This window comes from Perna viridis, chromosome 1 (genome assembly GCF_037379345.1).
Source record: "Perna viridis isolate PV_CMFRI_1.1 ecotype Kerala chromosome 1, ASM3737934v1, whole genome shotgun sequence".
NCBI lineage: Eukaryota > Metazoa > Mollusca > Bivalvia > Mytilida > Mytilidae > Perna > Perna viridis.
In genome coordinates this window covers 16,360,154-16,379,211 of record NC_142445.1, presented here as the reverse complement: position 1 = coordinate 16,379,211, position 19,058 = coordinate 16,360,154, and the positions used below count along the sequence as shown (strand labels likewise).

The 19,058-nt window shown below is 33.2% G+C and overlaps 1 protein-coding gene across 1 annotated transcript; it reads left to right on the top strand.

Moving 5' to 3' along the window:
- The first annotated feature begins 8,183 nt into the window (after nucleotides 1-8,183).
- On the top strand, nucleotides 8,184-14,821 carry LOC148627471 (uncharacterized). The gene is made up of 5 exons (XM_088573715.1): nucleotides 8,184-8,871; nucleotides 12,433-12,618; nucleotides 13,303-13,601; nucleotides 13,776-13,868; nucleotides 14,400-14,821. Exons 1-5 carry the CDS (start codon nucleotides 8,544-8,546, stop codon nucleotides 14,529-14,531), a joined length of 1,038 nt encoding a protein of 345 aa, XP_088429841.1. The 5' UTR covers nucleotides 8,184-8,543; the 3' UTR covers nucleotides 14,532-14,821.
- Nucleotides 14,822-19,058: the final 4,237 nt, after the last annotated feature.

Here is a 19,058-nt window from a genome sequence, read left to right as displayed (position 1 = left end):
CTGCAGGTTAAAGTTAAGGTAAAGTCCAGAGAAGCCATTGAATATTGTGAAATTAGCATAGAAGCCTATGGGAAGTGGAATTAGTGGTTTTTAGCCTGTATTATCGTGCTGACAGTGCGAATATTGTTTAAAAAGCTACTTGTCTACTTTAAACTTTTTTCTTCTTTGTTACTCTAAAACAAATACTACCTATAAAAAATATCTCGCTTTGTCAGTCAGATCTAGCTATTTATTAAAATATTAAATTCGGTGATGCATTGGATAATGATACTACCGTATCAAAGAAAATAAATAAAATAGTAATTTGATAACTATGTAGTAAGTTTAGATTCCCAAAATATTAAATAATATTCCAAATCATCTGAATATACCGAAGAAGATGTTGTCAGAATGCTAGAATTTTTTTATCAACAGCATAATTTGTCGAGTGTGGTGGGCGTAGTTATCAACATACGGTTGGCATTCCAGTGAGAAGAAACTGTGCTCCGCTGATTAGTCGCATCCTTTGTTCTCACTTTCCTCTATATAGTTGACAATCTGACATCTGACAATTGGGCTTCCAGAACAGGATTATCTTGCCACAAGATTAAAGTCACCACTGCAAAAGATCTATGGATCGTCATGGTTTATCCATCTGCACCATGAGACCCGATTTACAAGTTGACCGTGTCATAGTTTTCCTTTCATCTTTCGTCTACCCTGGACGTGATATTTATGAGCGATTCGGCAGGTTTTTCTAGAAAAGCAGAGCGGTACACTGCTCCCTATTTTGATTGGAGTCCGTGTTGTTCGTTTACTTTTGCTTCTTTGTACGTGTTATTTTGGTTATTTCATGTTCTTTATAGTGTGCGTCTTGTCTTTATCCATGGAATATATTCTCTTAATTATCCCTTGAACATTGATTACTACTGGGAAAATGCTATTACCAGGTATTTATGCACCATTCCATTGTCACGATCTATGTTATATGCTCAACAATTTTGGAGACATGTCGTGTGATAGCAGTTCAATGTTGTTTTTGCTAAAACAGTTTCAACTCATTTATCGGTGGTGTTGATAGAATATTTGTCAAGCCTCTCGTGGTTATTGGTTCGCTGTTATTTTATGATATAATGGAAACTTTTCTTCTATTTTTTCCTAAGGCTTTCGGATATTTTGATGTAAATTTCTGACCCCTATTTCAAGCTTTTATTTTTCATCTATGGCTCGATTTACATCTTCTTTATAAGGATATTGCGGTTTTGACCTTTCAAAACATTGTGGATGGTAAAATTTTTTTTTTTCAAGAAAAAAAATTGTTCTAATCGAGCGTATATTGGCAGTTGCAGAAACACTGATAAGTAAGTCCTGACTGTGGCGGATGGCCTATGTTCATCTTAGGCATAATTGGTGTACTGTTTGTACCAGGTCCAGACTGAGTGTGTTATTTTCTCGTTTGAATTTAGTCAACCTTTTCCGTACACCATGTTCTCAGATAGGATAGTAAAAAGGGACTTAATGGGTTTGTACATATGTAAGACTCGGAACCGCGATGGGACGCCGAAGTGCGATGGTCGCGCTGAAGTGCGATTGTTACGCTGAAGTGCGTTTATAAACACGCTGAACTGCGATGGTTGAAAGCGATTGTTGACTTCCAATAGCAACGCGCTAAAATGCGATTGTAATACGCTGAAGTGCGATGGCTGAAAGTGATTGTTGACTTCCAATAGCAACGGGGAAGTGCGTTGACCACTTTCGGAAGTGAGTACGCTGAAGTGCGGTTATAATCACACTGAACTGCGATGGTTAGAAAAGATTGTTTACGGTGCGAGTTTTGTTAAAACATGTTTTTTATTGCTTTAATTTTTTTTTATGTTTTACTACCAATAGCTACGCGGAAATGTGTGGGCTACTTTGAGGGAGTGCGTTTATTATCGAACCAAACTGCGCTAGTTAGAAGTGATTGTTTACCGTGCGTTTTTTTTAAATCTTTTTTTTAATTCATTTTTTTTATAATGTTTTAATTGTACCTCGCTGAAATTCGATGTTGGCATACGCTCTCCTGTGATGGTAATTGGTAAGGCAAAATCAACACTGATTACATGTACAATATACTTTGGCGTTATGTCATCAATTATGAATTGAATGTACTTTTAACCTTGAGCTGATTATGCTATTGTACAATTTGTAATAATAAACAAAATATAAATAGGATTTGTTATCAAAAGTACAGAAATAGCATTAAAGAAATATGCACTGCACGTGCCCTTGTATGATCTTCATTTCCATGTTAGTCGATTAATGTATGTAAGGGTGCAAATGCTCTCTGACCTATTTTTTGCTAACAGAGTTAACGGAAATATTGATCCCCAAAAGTAACTTTTAACGATACACATTTGAACTGTTAGTTATTCAAATACATGCACTCTTTGGACACAAAGTGTTTTCACCAAAAAAATCGTTAATAGTAACTAGTGACAACAATACAAAGGTTTAATTCAACACAAGATTTTTTTTATTATGTAAGCAACTGCACATCAGATGGGGATCTATAATATTGTTAACCGAGGCACAGGGCGTGGGTTTCCTTTAAAACATTTTATGAAAGAACGCTGAAGTTCCAATTATAATTATTCATATTTTCTTAATTTTGCAAAAAAAATAGACTTATAAAAATGGGTATTGCAACTCCCTTAACGTTCTATTGGATTCTCAACTTCCTGTAGACATGCAACACGCCCGTCTACTAAACACAGATACCATAAAAAAAACATTAATTTTAAGTTATAAAACTTTTATTAAAACACTTTTAACTGAGCATATTAGGTCTCAGTAAATATTTTGATAAAACATGTATTTTAGTAGTTTCAGTATCCTTCACAGTATATATTTTGCCTTTACTGTCATCTACTTGGATGTCCTCTATCATTCCTTTTTTTCCAATAGCGAGAAAGAAAGATCTTTGTTCCAGCACTAAGTGCACTATTCTGGCGGAAGTCTGTAACCGAACCAATAGTTGGATTAAAATTGTCCATTTCAGTTACTACTGCTGGCTTTTTTGGGAAAAGTTCAACGGGATAAAAACTGGAACCCCAAAATTATCTGTTCTAAAATCAAACACATACGTATTTAGATAAAAGAATACTAGTGTTAATAAGTATTTTGAAATGACTGAACAATTAAATAACTTAAATGATTAATAAAAATATTTAAAGCATGTACATGTAAACGAATTCATATTTTTTTAATTATTTTTTAGAACGAACTTTAAAACATTATATAACCAATTTAAATATTTATGAAAAATGTGCTTATATTCTACAAAACTATATCACTAAGACATAACGTACACTTACATGTAACTGGCTATAATCATCAGGTTCTGAATCTCTCCTCTTTCCTTAAATGAATTTACGCGCATATAATTCCCTGTAGTGTGGGCTTACATTGACCTGTAACAGTACTGTTTTTCGTTAATTGCTTAATGTCAAACTAAGTCATGAACACCGATGTAAATATGTTTGCACAGTAATGTTTATTCTGTCTTCCTTGATAGCCGTAAAGCTTTCCATACAGTCTGGCGTAAAGCCCTAATGTATAAATTATATAATATGAAAGTAAGGGGCAAAGCTTGGTGTATCATTGATGATTTGTACTCAACAACTGAAAGTGTAGTTGCAATGAATCTATGCAAATATTTTATTGTTGATGAAGGGGTGCGTCAAGGAGGTGTATTATCTGGTATGTTATGTTTAGTCTTCATTAATGATTTATTAAATGAACTTGAAACATGTAATCCAAAAAATGGGGGTTGACTATATAACTTCAATGGACACTTAACAAACAATGCATTCCTATAACGGATAAATATATTTACCTGGGTATTGAGGTATGTGATAACTTAAAATCTACAGCTAGAATCAATTCCGCCTGCAGGAAAGGTCGTAATTCGTAGTTTGCAATTACAAACATTCGAACAGAAAACATCAATCCAATAGCAATACTTAAACTTTATAAATCTGTCGTTGTTCCTACATGTTTATATGGCTGTGAATTTTGGTATGGTTTGAGAATTCATGACACTATTCAGCTTAATCGTCTCCAACACTTCTTTGTAAAGGACATTCAGAGGTTCCGAGGCCCCGAACAAGGACGGATTTGTGTGAAGGTATGTTAGGACTAAACCCATTAATATGCAAAGTTGAAAAACGAAAATTGTACTTTTTTGGGAAACTTTGTAGAATGGAACTAAAGAGCATGTCGAAACAAATTTTTCTTATTAGATTGTTTACCTGATTATCAAACATCAACTCCCGAAATGGTTTCGTTCCGGACGCTTTACAGATTATTCAAAAATACAATCTTTGTGAATTCCTAGATACATATCTGAACTTTGGTAATTTTCCATGTAAATCTCAATGGAGAAACATAGTGACGGCCGCTGTTAACTCAGTCCAATATGATTAACGGCTTGACCGTGTGGTTTCTGATCGTGAATTCACAAGGTTCCATCAAGTGCATACGAACATATATGTTGCTGACATATGGCGTTGGCCGTCGTCTTCCTTTGACTTAAGAACGGCATTTTTTATTGCCAGATACCAGATACTGAAGTTAAAGAATGTGACCTGTTGCTGTTCATTTTTTTGGACGTAATGATGTATTCATCGTGCGAATGTAGTCATACTGCAGATCAACGTAATATTTTCTTTGATCTGATAATTGAAAACTTTCCCCTAGATTTATACGTTGAGTTGAGTTATTATAACACAGGTGTCTTATACTGTTTTATGCTCGGGAAACAACCGTCTACTGAACTTGTTAAATCTGAACTGAACGATTTCCGCACATTGTGTTTCACGCATGTGGTTCGATCTGCTGCAGACTATAACCGTATGTTAAACTCTATATTAAGTCGATCTTGAGCTCGATTGCTACAAACATATATCTGTCAGCAATATATGGTGCTGAAATGTATCTGGTGCGTACTATTACCGATAATATTGCATATTTTGTTTTTACACTTATTTCCCATATTTGATATTTTGATATAGTGTATGTTATAACTGGTCATCTTTTGTGTTCATGTACATGTTGTAAACTCTATTAAAGGAAATAAAGACATGAATGAATGAATGTACAACGGCCGAAAACAAAGGAGCTCTAAAACATCAGCTTTAAGGCAGTTACAAATAATTTTTAAATTTAAATGAAACCTTAATAATCACATTTATTCTGGCATTCAAATCTTAAAAAGTTAAAGTAAAATGATATTAGTATAAAAAGTATTGCGAAAAAAAAACGGACATGTAGATAATTTGTATTTAACGTTGTTAGTAGTGTATGTACGTGTACAGCCGAAGACTGCTTCTTAGGATAAGCTTTGCAGAACTGTAGCATAGAATTGCAAAACAAGATTCGGCTTACTACTGTAACAGAGGAATCATATACAGTGTGGAATTTCAATGGATTATTAACTGCAGTGAAATAACAACATTCAGTCGCTGACACCCCCCCCCCCAGGGCCACCTTTTTTTTTCAAAAAACCCTGGATCCGCCTATAAAATACAAAATGTATATTTAAAACTTTTTTTACATAAATTGAAAAATCTAGAAATCGGTTTTTGTTGATAATTTTTATTCTCTTACTTGTACATTCCTTGAGTTTATTGTATTGAAAATTTTAATATTTTACATTTCCTCCATTGAAGATTGGTTATCTGGTACACGTACTTCGTGTGAACTTTTCTGCATTCCAGAGATTGTCTACAAAAAGAAGCCATAATTGTTAATCAAAATCAAATTTTTATTTATTAATATTTTTTTCTTAAAATCATACAATTTTTAACAGGTTATATTTGACATTCAATACATTAACATGTATATACTTGCATCGATAATTTTTGTACATGTACATGTATAAATGAAATCAGTTTACACAGCCAGCATATACTTAGAATACTGCAAATTATGTAAATTTGTCCGTTTATTTTTAATGAGTTATTTAATAAACCAGAAACATGCATGTAACAAAAGAGTATATCAAATTTATACCCCAAGAGTATCTTCACTTCCACTTTCATTTTCTTCGTTGCCGTTTTGTTTGGTGTTTTCTTCAGTTTTCTGTAATATACGCACAAAATGATTTGTTTATAACTAGCACAAATTATATACTACTAAAATATACATAATATGAACGTTTTTCAAAATATAGTATTCAAATATTTATCATTAATAATACATGTAGGTCCTACATGAATATTCCATACAAATTAACGGTAAATTGTTTATAATCAAATATTTACATACACTGTACTCTTGCATTACATCCGTTGACGGTACACTTTCCGCTTCAATTTCATCCATTTCCTCAACATCTAAATGGGCCTTATCTAAAAATTCCCTTTCTTCTTTGGTCAAATTGCAAATAGGAATCTATAAAATGTTTTATCACTATTTCATTCAAGTTGAACACAGTCATTTAACACATTTACAAAATAGTAGTATAATATAAGCAAATACAAATGTTTGTATACGTTCAGGGTAAATAATCATATGAAGTGTTGATAGATAAAGGAATAAGAAATGCTATTGTTGTGTAGAAATGATAAAAATATATTTTTTTAGTTTTCATTTCAAATAAGTAAGTAAATAAAAGTACTTGTTCATCTGTTGCAAAAAAAAAAAAAAAACGTTGATGAGGGATTCATGGCTTGCCTGCTTTGTGTATCCTGTTATTGCACTTGTAATAAAACTCCCCGAGCACATTTGACCAATCCTTAGTCTCAACAAAGTGAGTACGATAGAATGCTACTATAGTCCTGTTGAATCTTTCAACCCGAACTAAAAGGATGAGAGAAACCATAAATACAAATGTATCATTACTGATGACTTAAACAATTTATCACATGTAATGTGCATTACATTTTACTAGTTTCATTCGTTTTATTATTCAGGTGAATCTTTCGCTTCAGTTAAAAGTTATTAATATAAAATTAATAAAGCATGTGACACTATACGTTTATCATAACCAGTATTTCAATATTTAATGTAAGTAGTTTTAATACTTGAATAAGCGTACCTTGAGACTGAGGATGATATGGTCTGCCATTGATTTTCCTGGTCTTAAATTCCTCCATTACTATGTTGCATATGTAGTTGTGCCCATTTGACGGGGCATTTTCTTCAAATCCATCTGCCAGCGACTGTTTGGATATGATGCTGATATAGGTTTTCTTGATTTTTGTGTCTTAGGCAAATCTGCCGCACTAAGACACTTCACACAGCGCACGCTGGTTTTGAATAGTAGTCTTATATTTTCTCTTACGATTGGGAAGTAAGACTTTCTTAAAGTTTCGTAAACTGTATCACTTTTTCTATGGTCACACTCGTGGTTTCTGTTAATTTCCATGATCAGCTCTTGCTTGTTCAATACTCGTCTGTGCTGCTCTGATACAGAGGTGAAATATACAGTCTGATTCAGGGTCGTACAAAAAATTTGGAATATGCTTCTTGTTTCACCCATATGCAAGCTTAATTAATCCTTTAATTTCTTCGCTCCCCGTGAGAAGTTCTTGTGTTTTGTTCTGCATATCAATTCAATTAGGGGCAGAACTGCCCAAAATTCTCAGGACTAGGGTCTTTTGTCACCTTTTTCTTCTTTTCTATCGTTATCAAAAATCCATGTATTCTTGCGATGCCATCTTTAGCAGATTTGAAAGTTGAAGACGCCACAAGTATACGCGTAAGTATACGCGCTAATATGCACGTACGTTTACGTGTAAACGTTAAAAATGTAACCAACGCACTTCCGCGTATACCCTTAAAAATCACCAACGCATTACAGCTTAGAGCAACGCACTACCGCGGGTTAGCATTATACACCCAACGTACTTCAGCGTTGACCATCGCACTTCGGCGTCCCCATCGCGGTTCCGAGTCTTACACCACATAAACGTTGAAGATGCGTTCGAATAAAGTATTATATTCAATTGACTTGAAAGGATCAGGTCATTTAGTGTGTGCGTACATTCACCGAGAGGAGTAAATAAAACAGCGCTTTCAGATACTAACAATATATACAAAAGCGATAGGCATAACAACCCGTAAAAAGACAACCATGTTTTACAGATCAAATTTAAATACTTCTTTTCACACCCTTTGGAGCGTATCTTACATAAGTTAAAATTATTTCATTATTTTCTCTTTTACAATTGGAATATATAGGTTCCGGATGCCTGAAGGTCTGCTTGGTTTAAAATCTTACAAAGTTGGATGTACAAAAGTTACTTTATACTTTTTGAATGGAAACAATTATTTGAGGATAGTATTGTTGGTACAATATCAAATAATTGGTTCTATTTTGGATATAAACATTTCGTTGCCACAATTGAATTATTATGTCATCATAGAGGCGGGAAAATGGAAATATAGACCTTGTGTAGATAAGAACTTTGGTCATATTTTTGAAAATGGTCGTCATATGAGGGAAGTAAAGTAAAATATTATTTGACCTAGAAAGTGGTGACTAGACGTTTGAATAATGTGTTTACAAACATTTTAAAATGACAAATAATTCGACTCGCGCTAGAAATGCTTTATCCGAAAGATTCGAACGGTTACAAGATAGGCATCCAAATAGACGGACAGACCAACCGAATGGAACGATGTCCGTTTCTGAGTACTCCAGACGCCAAAGCGGACGGACTGACAGATCAGATAGAACTATTACCATCCCAGAATATTCAAGTAACGGGAATGTGCCCGATGGAAATTACCTCCGTCATCATGGAGAGATGACGGAGCCAGAAGATGACGAATTCACTGTACCTATTTTGCCTTTCGGAGTTGCTATTGTTTGTGGTGTCACGAATTTCATCATACCAGGCTTTGGTACGTAAACTCATAATAGGTTTTCTGTCAAATGTATTCCGTTGGAGTTAATCTTTTTGAAAATTTCTATACATGTAATGACACATACACGTCAAAGAATGTTTATTTTTTTTAAAAGTCAGGGGCATAAATTGTACCATTAATTCATCACAATCATAAATAACTCGTACCATGGTTCGCAAGCCATTTTGTGAACAGGTTTGAGTCTGTTAATTTTTTAACAGTGGTACTTATCAAGACCTTTTACAATGTAGGCGCAAATATAACAACAGTTCTTATACAAATTGCACTAAACAAAGAAAAATATCAATTCATAATATCGAACACCAATAATTGAATCTTGATTTCCATCACGTTCAAGAGAAATTTGGTCTGCACGCGACGGCCATGAAGGTTATTTACTATCTATTCAACCAATGGCATGTTGTAATTGAAACTCCGTTCAAATTTACATATAGATCCGCGAACGCGTTATCGAAATCGCATTGATTATACATTTCCAATAATGCGAATTTGCATTTTATTTGCATAGTAGTGCATATTCTGCAGATATACACAAATGTATGAACGCGGTATGCAAAATTCGATTAAATACTGATTAAAGCACCTAGTTTTACATAAATGCGAATCATTCACATTGGAACGTTATCTGTCAATTCTAATTCGCACTTGTCAGTGAATGTGCACGCTTTAAATATCTGGAAATTTTGAATAAATTTTGAATAAATGATTCTTACGCATTTAATATGATTCAGAAATGAAACTTTTTGATCTACGGTACGAACAAGTACTATCTTAAAGAAAAAATAGGCGACGCACTAAATTTGTTCTGTTTTACTTATAATTTTCTACATTTCATTCAGGAAATAACACATGGCACACAATTTCAATTTTCGATACAGTTTTTTTCCGAACGCCTTCTTGAATTTGTTTTTTTTTAATTTTATATGGACCCGTTGTCTTCGATTGATCAAGTTTAAATAATTGTTGAAAAAAACAAAAACCACGATCAATCATAAGGTTACAGACCACCAATTCAACCAATGAGCATTTTGGAACGTACGCAAAAATAGTCCTACGCAGAAATTACCCCTGTTCCTCATAGTGCTGTGAAAAAAGTTCTCATCTTATTTAAAAAATTTAAACAGTTTCTGAAAGGAAAAACATTTCTGTACATTTTATAGGTGCATTTTGCTTCTTGTGATGTGAAGCCTAATCTCCATAATGATTTTTAAATATACCCCTATCTCGTGAAAACACTGGGATTTCCCATGCTATTTATAGACCCTTCACTTCCGGTGACCAGTACTGCACTGCAAGTCTGCTAACCCCACATGCCATTCTGAGGATTGTGAGCTGACATATGTAGAATCATGCTGATATATAGTCCTCTGCAGGTTAAAGTTAAGGTAAAGTCCAGAGAAGCCATTGAATATTGTGAAATTAGCATAGAAGCCTATGGGAAGTGGAATTAGTGGTTTTTAGCCTTAATCATAAGACACAAAATTTTCCGTAATATTTGAAAAAAAAAACATGTGTACTAAGCAGTGACTTGTGAATTATTACAATCTTCAACAATTGTAAGGGTCAGTGTTTTCATTACAACCAGCAACTGTGTATACAAGTGCTCCATTCTATGTGGTATGCCTGTACAACCCAGTAAACTGTGCACATACATGTATGCAATGGCACTCCAGCTATTTCCCCCCGTTCCAAGCCGAATACACAAATCTTCAATAATTTTCGACAATGTACCTATATTGTTTTTATCCTGTTATATTAATAGTTTTGTGCGTGTGTACATATTTAAAATAAAATTTTAAAATGCATATCCCCTGAGGAGCCCCGATCGTTAAACAGGAAGAAAAAATTAATAGGCATGGCGCATGACTCAGTAAACATTGAAATTTAATCGGCACTATATAATCCGTCAAAGCTGTTTGAAGAAAATAAGCAATGTATCAAAATTTATTTAATTCCAAGAGACAATTAAGTAAAATGAACAATATATACAAATATTTTAAATGTTGTTAAGTCGATTTTAAGAACATTAAGGTTTTGAATTTCACGAGGAAGGTGGAAGCTGACTTGTCTTGTTTCTGTTTGCTATATGGCAGTAGATTTCAGGGGTGAAATTTGTACACTAGTTTCTTTGGGATTTGAAATATTTGTTTGAGATTTTTGAAGAAGAGGAGGCAGTTGAATGGACAGATCTATAATGAAAAATTCCTCTGATTCATTATCTTGGGGTTTAGGCAGTAATAAATCCAAGAGCATTACAGTTTCCTGATCATTTGTCTATTCAAGAGTTTTGTCATATTGTAATGCTTCAATTTCTTTAAGTGGGGACCAGTTTATTTTAAATTGTGACGGACACTCTGGCTCCGAGTCCGACATGACTGAAATGACAGGGAAGTCGTCTGCAAACTGATAATGAATCAAATCTGAACGAGATTTGGGATTTGCCACGTATATGACGGTGAAAAAAATACCAACAACATCATTATTTGGTTTCCATAAAATCTTTTATTTTATGCAGGTAAAAAAGTGAAAACGAAACAAAACAGCGAAAAAAAGAGTAACCGTATACGCAATCACTATTTGTTTATATCGTATTTATGGTGGTGGCCATGATTAATTTATGCATACCAGAAAAAAGTAGTTCCACCGATCACGTGAGTGGTAGAAGCAAGAAAGTCGATAACCTGCTAATGTACGAATACAGCAAAAAAAAAAAAAAATAACCGTATACCTTTATTCGGTTAATAAATAACCTCATTGCAGGATAAAAAGTAATATCTGTTTAAAACAAAAACAAAACAAAACAAAACAAAACAAAACAAAAAAAAACAAAAACAAAAACAAAACAAAAAAAAAAAAAAAAACAGTACATGTAATGTTTTAAAGAAATCACCATGATATACAAAGGTTTTCATTTTTTCAACCGTCACCAAAAGTTTAAAAGGAGTGGTATACTATGACTTTTACTCTTTGTATGTCCGCACTCTAATGTAACAAACACACATCTAAAAAAAACTCATTATGAGATTATTTTCAAGAATAAACAAATAATTTAATTTTCTAGAGACTTTAATATTTGCAGAAATTGAAAAGAAAAGTATTATTACAAATTTGGTTGTTACATCTATTGTGTCTTCTTTTTATAACTGAAGAGGTAAGCAATTGGTCAGCTTATAATTCAGGGAAATAAATACTATAATTGTTTAAACATATACATGTAATACTATAAGACAAAAAGGAAACAGGACAAATTATGGGGGGTTATGCATGAATGAATACAGCTTCTCCGTCACATCATCAAAATGATACAACAGGATATAGTTTGAACGATATAGCGGATTTGTAATGTGAAGATTTAAGATTCATAATACGATTTCCATCCACTGTTCATAAAGTATGAAATACACAATACATTCGCTGGTACATATATGTTAATTTCTACGTTTGGTTAAGCAAAGATGATGGCGTGTTGTTCAAAACGAAGAATATCTAATTTTAGTCTTTTGACCAAGTTCTTAACATTATCGTGTACTTTTTCAGGAACAGTTTTGGCTGGAATTTGTGCTCCGTGTTGTGCCAAATCTGAGATAGGAATAAAAGACTATAGTTGTGTATCGTCATGTGTGATCATCGGGATAGGATTCCTACAACTTCTTCTGACAGCATGCTTTCTTATTGGCTGGGTATGGAGTGCAATATGGGGAATAGCTTTAATTGGAACAGCATGTAAGCTCACAGTCATATTATGGATGTTCAAAAGTTTTTAACTTTCTTGTATAAATGATATGATTAAAAACATGAGTAATTTTTGCGTTTATAGGGGCGGATATGTAGGATTGAGATTTGGGGGTGGGGGATTGATTTTTTTTGGGGATAAAATTTGTGAAAAATCAATATTTTGTGTAAAAAATATTTTTTCTCCAAGTTTGAGTTGGGATCGTACGCCCGGCACGCCTTTCCCTGCATTAACATACCTAATACTTTCTTTTTATCTATCTATCTATCTATCTATCTATATATATATATATATATATATATATATATATATATATATATATATATATATATATATATATATATATATATATATATATATATATATATATATACCTTGTTCATAACTGTCAATGCGATGCATGTTTTAAACATACTATTGCATGTCAACATCTAGTAAAATGAATTAACAGATACTATATTTAGTGGAAACATCTACCAAAAAGATAAAACCAATGATATATTGAATTGCCACATCTAGCAAAAGGTAAAAAACACACTATAAATAATACAAACATCTAGCAAAAAAAACTAAACAAAAAACAAAAAAAAAAACCAATACAAATACTACATAAAATGCCACCATCAAGTATGGAGATGAATATTGTGTAACAACTCACGATTTCTTTATTACAGCTGATTTTTCTAATTACCCATCTGACCCCGAATCAACATACTGGCGCAATAGACCAACTTCAAACAGATCACGTCGCAGTATACGACGTCCAAGGTCAAACTTCATCTACCCTATGAGGGCACCATCAAACATGGAATACAATAGCCCTCCTCCTCCATACCAGATGTTTACTACACCTCCTCCTCGATATTCCGCCAGGCCTTCGTCTGAGAGATATAGGAGCCCAGCAGCTGGAACACCAAGGACGCAAGCAACATTGGATACTAGGCGAACCGACAGGGTTTCTTCAGGGAGAACTGTATGTGTTATTAGCTACGGGTTAATTAGTAAGATTTTTTTTTCAGAAATTTTTCCATCAACTAATATTAAATGGTAATCGAATAATTTAAAAGTGTCATCATATGCTTTCTTTCAACCTTAAAACACGTACATCACCATTTTTTATCTCCTAATTCTATTTTATTAATTGTAGATGACGACAACACAAATTTTGGAAGACGCAAATGAAATGATGTCCTGGGACTGTCCACAGTGCAATAGAGTATACGAAGCCGACACAAGGAAGGTGCGTAGATTTAAATTCAAGATTGGAACCCCTGACCCGGAAGGATAAGTTAATATACAGATATTTTCCCAAAAATTTCAACTGATTCTTTTTGTATTAAGAAAAATAAACAAATGTGGCAAAATATTTATAAAGACTGACCTGTGATATTTATTGTGTATAATTAAGAAATAAAGTTTGTACTTTTCTTATAGTTATATTATATAGAAACGCTAGTTGCATGTAGTTTGGTGAAATGATACAAATAGATTATACAACACATCAAACTTGTATTATTGAATTTTTATTGTGCAAGTTCATAGGGGCGGACCCGGCGTACACCCCCTAAAATTAGTAAAAAAACTGCATTAAGTTTTGATTTTCACACGTTCTTTCCCCAATTTATGCCCCGACATGAAATCCTGGATCCGCTCCTGCATTTCCTAATATGAAATAGTGTTATCTCGAGTTGACAACTCCACTTACCGCTCTAGGGCTTGACATAATTGACAGAGTATATACCTGATAAACTACTTTTTATTCACTTTTCAGTGCCTATGCAGAAGATGTTCTAGAGATGTTTGTGCTCGATGTTATTCAAAGGAAATAAGAACACGTGGAGGTGATAGAGTAATTGTATGTGATAGGTGCTTCACAGAAATATCACATGATATTGGATTATGAAGTATTAGCTAATGAAGTACACTATTACGTTGTTCAACAGCGTATGTTGGTAGCAGCAGTGGGATATATAAATGGAAGATCGAGTATGTGATTAAAAGAAGGGTGGTGCATGTTCTTGACAAATAAGACTGTTCATATGACATCACGAGTAAAATTAGACTAAATTTTACTTTTGTACAATGTATCTGCTGGTTCGGATACATCCATATTATTCCATAGTTTAAGATGTGGAGATGTAGAAAAATATAACTGTTTTGTATGGATTTAATAAAATAAATAGAGTTTAAGAAGTTATGAGTTTGATGGGAATGTGATTTTATAATATAAAAAACCATTACTCTAAGTTGTAACCGAAATTTGCAAGACGAGAGTCAAATGTCGAATATAATCAGTTATGCATTTATCAGTGGCGGGTATAGGTTAAACAAAAATAGCACCTGGTGAATTCGGTCATTTGTAAAGTTCTTATAAAATAACACTTTTAAAGAGAGAGATGCTTGTGGCAAAACTGACAAATGAGACTGTTCATATGATATCGCGAGTAAAGTTTTTCTTTTACTTACGACGTTTCACTTGTTTTGAATGAAAAAAATGATAACGATCGAACAATTCAAATTCTAACTTTTATTAATCAAAATTAAAATACCAGTAATTTATCTGACCACTTAGACGTGAACTTGGTAAACTATGTCCTTCTTTCGTTCTGTGACAAAGTGTGTTCTTAATGTCTTGGAACAATAATCAAATTATTCCGTTGTCCAAATATCTACAAGACATGATTCCTTCGTATAGGGCACTCCAGCAATCCTAGCGATTGTCTGGCAAGCTATTTACAGACCTTTGGATGAACATATTTCCAACCGCCTATTATGCGAGTACGTAACCTAGTGGTCCAATATCTTCCGTTGATCTAATAACCACTTCCTGTCTATGGTTCACTATGCACTCCTATCCTGGACTTTTAAGTATTTCTAAGGGCATTCAGTATAAATCATCAGGGGCGGAACAAGAAATTTCAAAAGTGGGACCAGAAATTCTGAGTTCATAGGCCATTATCTGGTATTTATTGTTCAAATCCAATCCGATCTGCACGAAATTAGTATTTTTAAAACCCTTGAACAACCCTGAGTCATTGATGGTGTTAAGTACTAAGTGTTGAGGGATGTATAAGCTATGAAATAACAAAACAAGTCTGCTCATAATTGATAGATTGCAGTATTTTAACGTCTGTTTGCATTTTCAAGACAATTTCGCATTTGCTCGAACTGACTGCATAAATTTGTACTGCATAGATAACATATTAGGACTTCTTATTTATTGTTTATTATTAAGAAATTCATCACATGTACGTGCAAATAATTTAATTATGGTTTCATTTTTTCCCATTTTTTGATTTTCCAACAAGGGAGTTCCTATATTCGGACTCCTGATTATATTCACTGATAAGATTTCAAACTCTTGAAAAGAAAAACTAATAAAGAAACCCTTGACTACCGCACTTGTGTATGTACAAAACTTGAAAAGATTGGAGTTACTCGGAAGTCACGCTTACCCTACCGGTGCACCTGGTCCACGCTCCCAGTTTTTAGTGGAGTCCGAGTGGCTCATTTGCTTTTGTTACTTTGTATGTATGATTTTAGTTACTTTATGTTCTTTGTTGTGTATGTCTGTTTTCCATGTCGGGTCTTTGTCCCTGGATTACATTCTTTTGATTACCGCTATAACCTTGATTCCCTTGATTACCCTTTCGAGTATTGTAAGTATAAGAATGACAAAAGGGCTTCCGGCAGATAACTTCACGGGCGGAAATGCTGTCTTCAAATTAATGCGTGATTCTCTTTTAAACTTTAAATATTTCACCAATATCCCAAATGAATGATATTTCAAACATTTTTAAGTGTTAATTTTCAGCTAAATATTGTCGAACTGGTAAATCGAGACGCCAAACTATTTTTTGCCGCTTGGCCGCGCAGTAATTTCATAGAAGATAGTTAAAAGCTCTCCTGGTTCCCGGGACTACTGAATATTGCGATCGGGAACCAGTTTAGTTAAAAGCCAATACAATTTAATTGGACTTATCTCTCTTTTAGTGGTGTTGGATTTTAACTATGACCCGTGGATGGTATTATAATCAAAATCATTTTATCAAGAAGCGTCACATTCAACATCATCAGCTGCCTTTTTTCAAGTTTAAGGTCTCAAGAACGTAAACAAATGCAATAAACTTATTTACACGATATTTGTGTACTTCTTTGTTTTGTTTTGCTGCAGGTTGCAAGGGAAATATGGGTTCAACACCAAAACAGTCTCAAACTTTAGTCCATGTCATGACCGGCACTTTAGCACATTGCCTAAAGAATAAACATCGGGAACCTATCTTGCAGGTTGCATGCCAAGCGACTTCCGAGTTTCAGCACCTTCGGTGCTTTGATTGAATTAAGTTTATGAACTAATTATGAACAGAATTCTCATTCATATCATACTGACACTGTAAAAATCATATTTTAGGTATTCATAATTACGATAATAATGATCCCAATATATCTGATCAATTCAGGCGCTTAGATTTTTTTGGGGCGTAAAAACTACTATAAAATCGTAAAAGTGAGTTTTTCATAAAAAGGGAATTTTCAGAATTTCATATTCCCTTCCATTTCACCTATAATTGGCATTTTTTTCAAATACCGTACTTCAAATAAGCTTTTGTGTATTCAAATACAATTATATAGTGTCTTAGCTTTGTAATGAATTGAAGTAATAAATATTTGTTGATTTTTAGCACATAATTGATGTAAAAAAGACATGTTAGGTACTATTGTTTTAATTATCGATGTATTCAACATATCTTTTCATTTCAGTTTCAAGCTGACAATAATGAGTTTTTCATAAAATTGGGAATTTTCGGATTTTAATATTTTCTTTCATTTCGTAAACAAGCTTTTGTATATTCAAACACATTTAAGTAGCATATTACCTTTCTAATGAGCCAAGGCAATGCACAATTAAACGTATTCCAGGCCATTTCGGCGAAAGAATGGTACCCTTACCCACTAAAATCTGCCTCAATGTGAAAGAAAATGATCGTTTATAGTATACACGCAATGTCTATCTGGTATTTATTATGGAGATCTTGTATCAATCATATTGTCAAGCAAAATTATGCTTTTATTGTCCTGTAGACGACAAAATATTACAAAAATGGAAATTTAAGAATAAAACAGATTATCACGCATTTTAGCGCGTAAATTGTATAATCGTATAATTCTTGTTTAAAATATCACAGTTTTACATGATTTGATTTTGTTTGCTATCATTATTTTTATACATATAAGGTTTCATAGAAGCAACTACGATGAATGATTGGCATACATGTATCCAACACCATTTAAAAAATGCAAAGCTACCACATACGAATTCTGGGTTTTTCACAGACATTTTAATGGGTATGGGCTACCATTCTTTCGCCTTTATGGCTTGGAATACGTTAAAGTATGCGATGCCTTGGCTCATTAGATAGCTTAGATGCTAAATAGATGTGTTTGTATATGCAAAAGTTTGTTTGAAGTAGGGTACTTGAGGAAAAATGCCAAATATCGTTGAAATGGAAGAAAATATGAAAATCCGAAAATACCATTTTCTATGAAAAACTCATTATTATCATATTGAAACTGAAAAATACGCGCATAAATGAGCAGGTATGTTGAATACATCGATAATTAAAATACTAAAACACAACATGTCTACTGTACACCGTTTATATATTAATTATTAACATTTTAGTTCATGTTGAGGCATTTTTTATCATGGGTAGGGGTGGCAATTTTCCAACTATTTGGACTTGAAAAAGTTCAAATATTTATTACTTGGGCTCGTTAGAAAGCTAAGACACTATATAATTGTATTTAAATATACAAAAGCTTGTTTGAAGTACGGTATGTGAAAGAAATTGCCATTAATAGGTGAAATGGAAGGAAATATGAAATTCTGAAAATTCCCCTTTTTATAAAAAAAACTCACTATTATCACATTAAAACTAAAAAATACAATCCTGAAATGAGAATATATGTTGAATACATCGATAATTAAAATAATAGTACCACACATGTCTATTGTACACCGTTTATATATTAATTATTAACATTTTAGTTCATGTTGAGGCATTTTTATTCACGGGTAGGGGTGGCAATTTTCCACCTAACTTAACTTGGAAAAGTTCAAATATTTATTGCTTCAGTTCATTTTAAAGCTAAGACATTATATTAATGAACTGTATCACACAACAACTTGTTTAAACTACGGTATTCTGAAGACGATAATATATTGGGTGATATAGTAGAAAGTTCTTAAATTCTGAAAATTCCCATTTTTCCAATATTATAGTAATGCCACCCCAGAAGGAAAATCTAAGTGCTTGAATTGATCAAATATGTTAGGTACATCATTATCGTAATTATGAATGACTAAAATATGAGTTCTACAATGTCAGTATGCTGTGAATGAGAATTCTGTTTAATGCTGAGACCAGTT

Excerpts from the sequence above, each read along its gene's own strand:
- LOC148627471 (XM_088573715.1), top strand. The coding sequence starts at position 8,544 with ATGACAAATAATTCGACTCGCGCTAGAAATGCTTTATCCGAAAGATTC. Across the intron at positions 8,872-12,432 it reads TTTCATCATACCAGGCTTTG|GAACAGTTTTGGCTGGAATT; the intron begins GTACGTAAACTC and ends GTACTTTTTCAG. Across the intron at positions 13,602-13,775 it reads GGGTTTCTTCAGGGAGAACT|ATGACGACAACACAAATTTT; the intron begins GTATGTGTTATT and ends TATTAATTGTAG.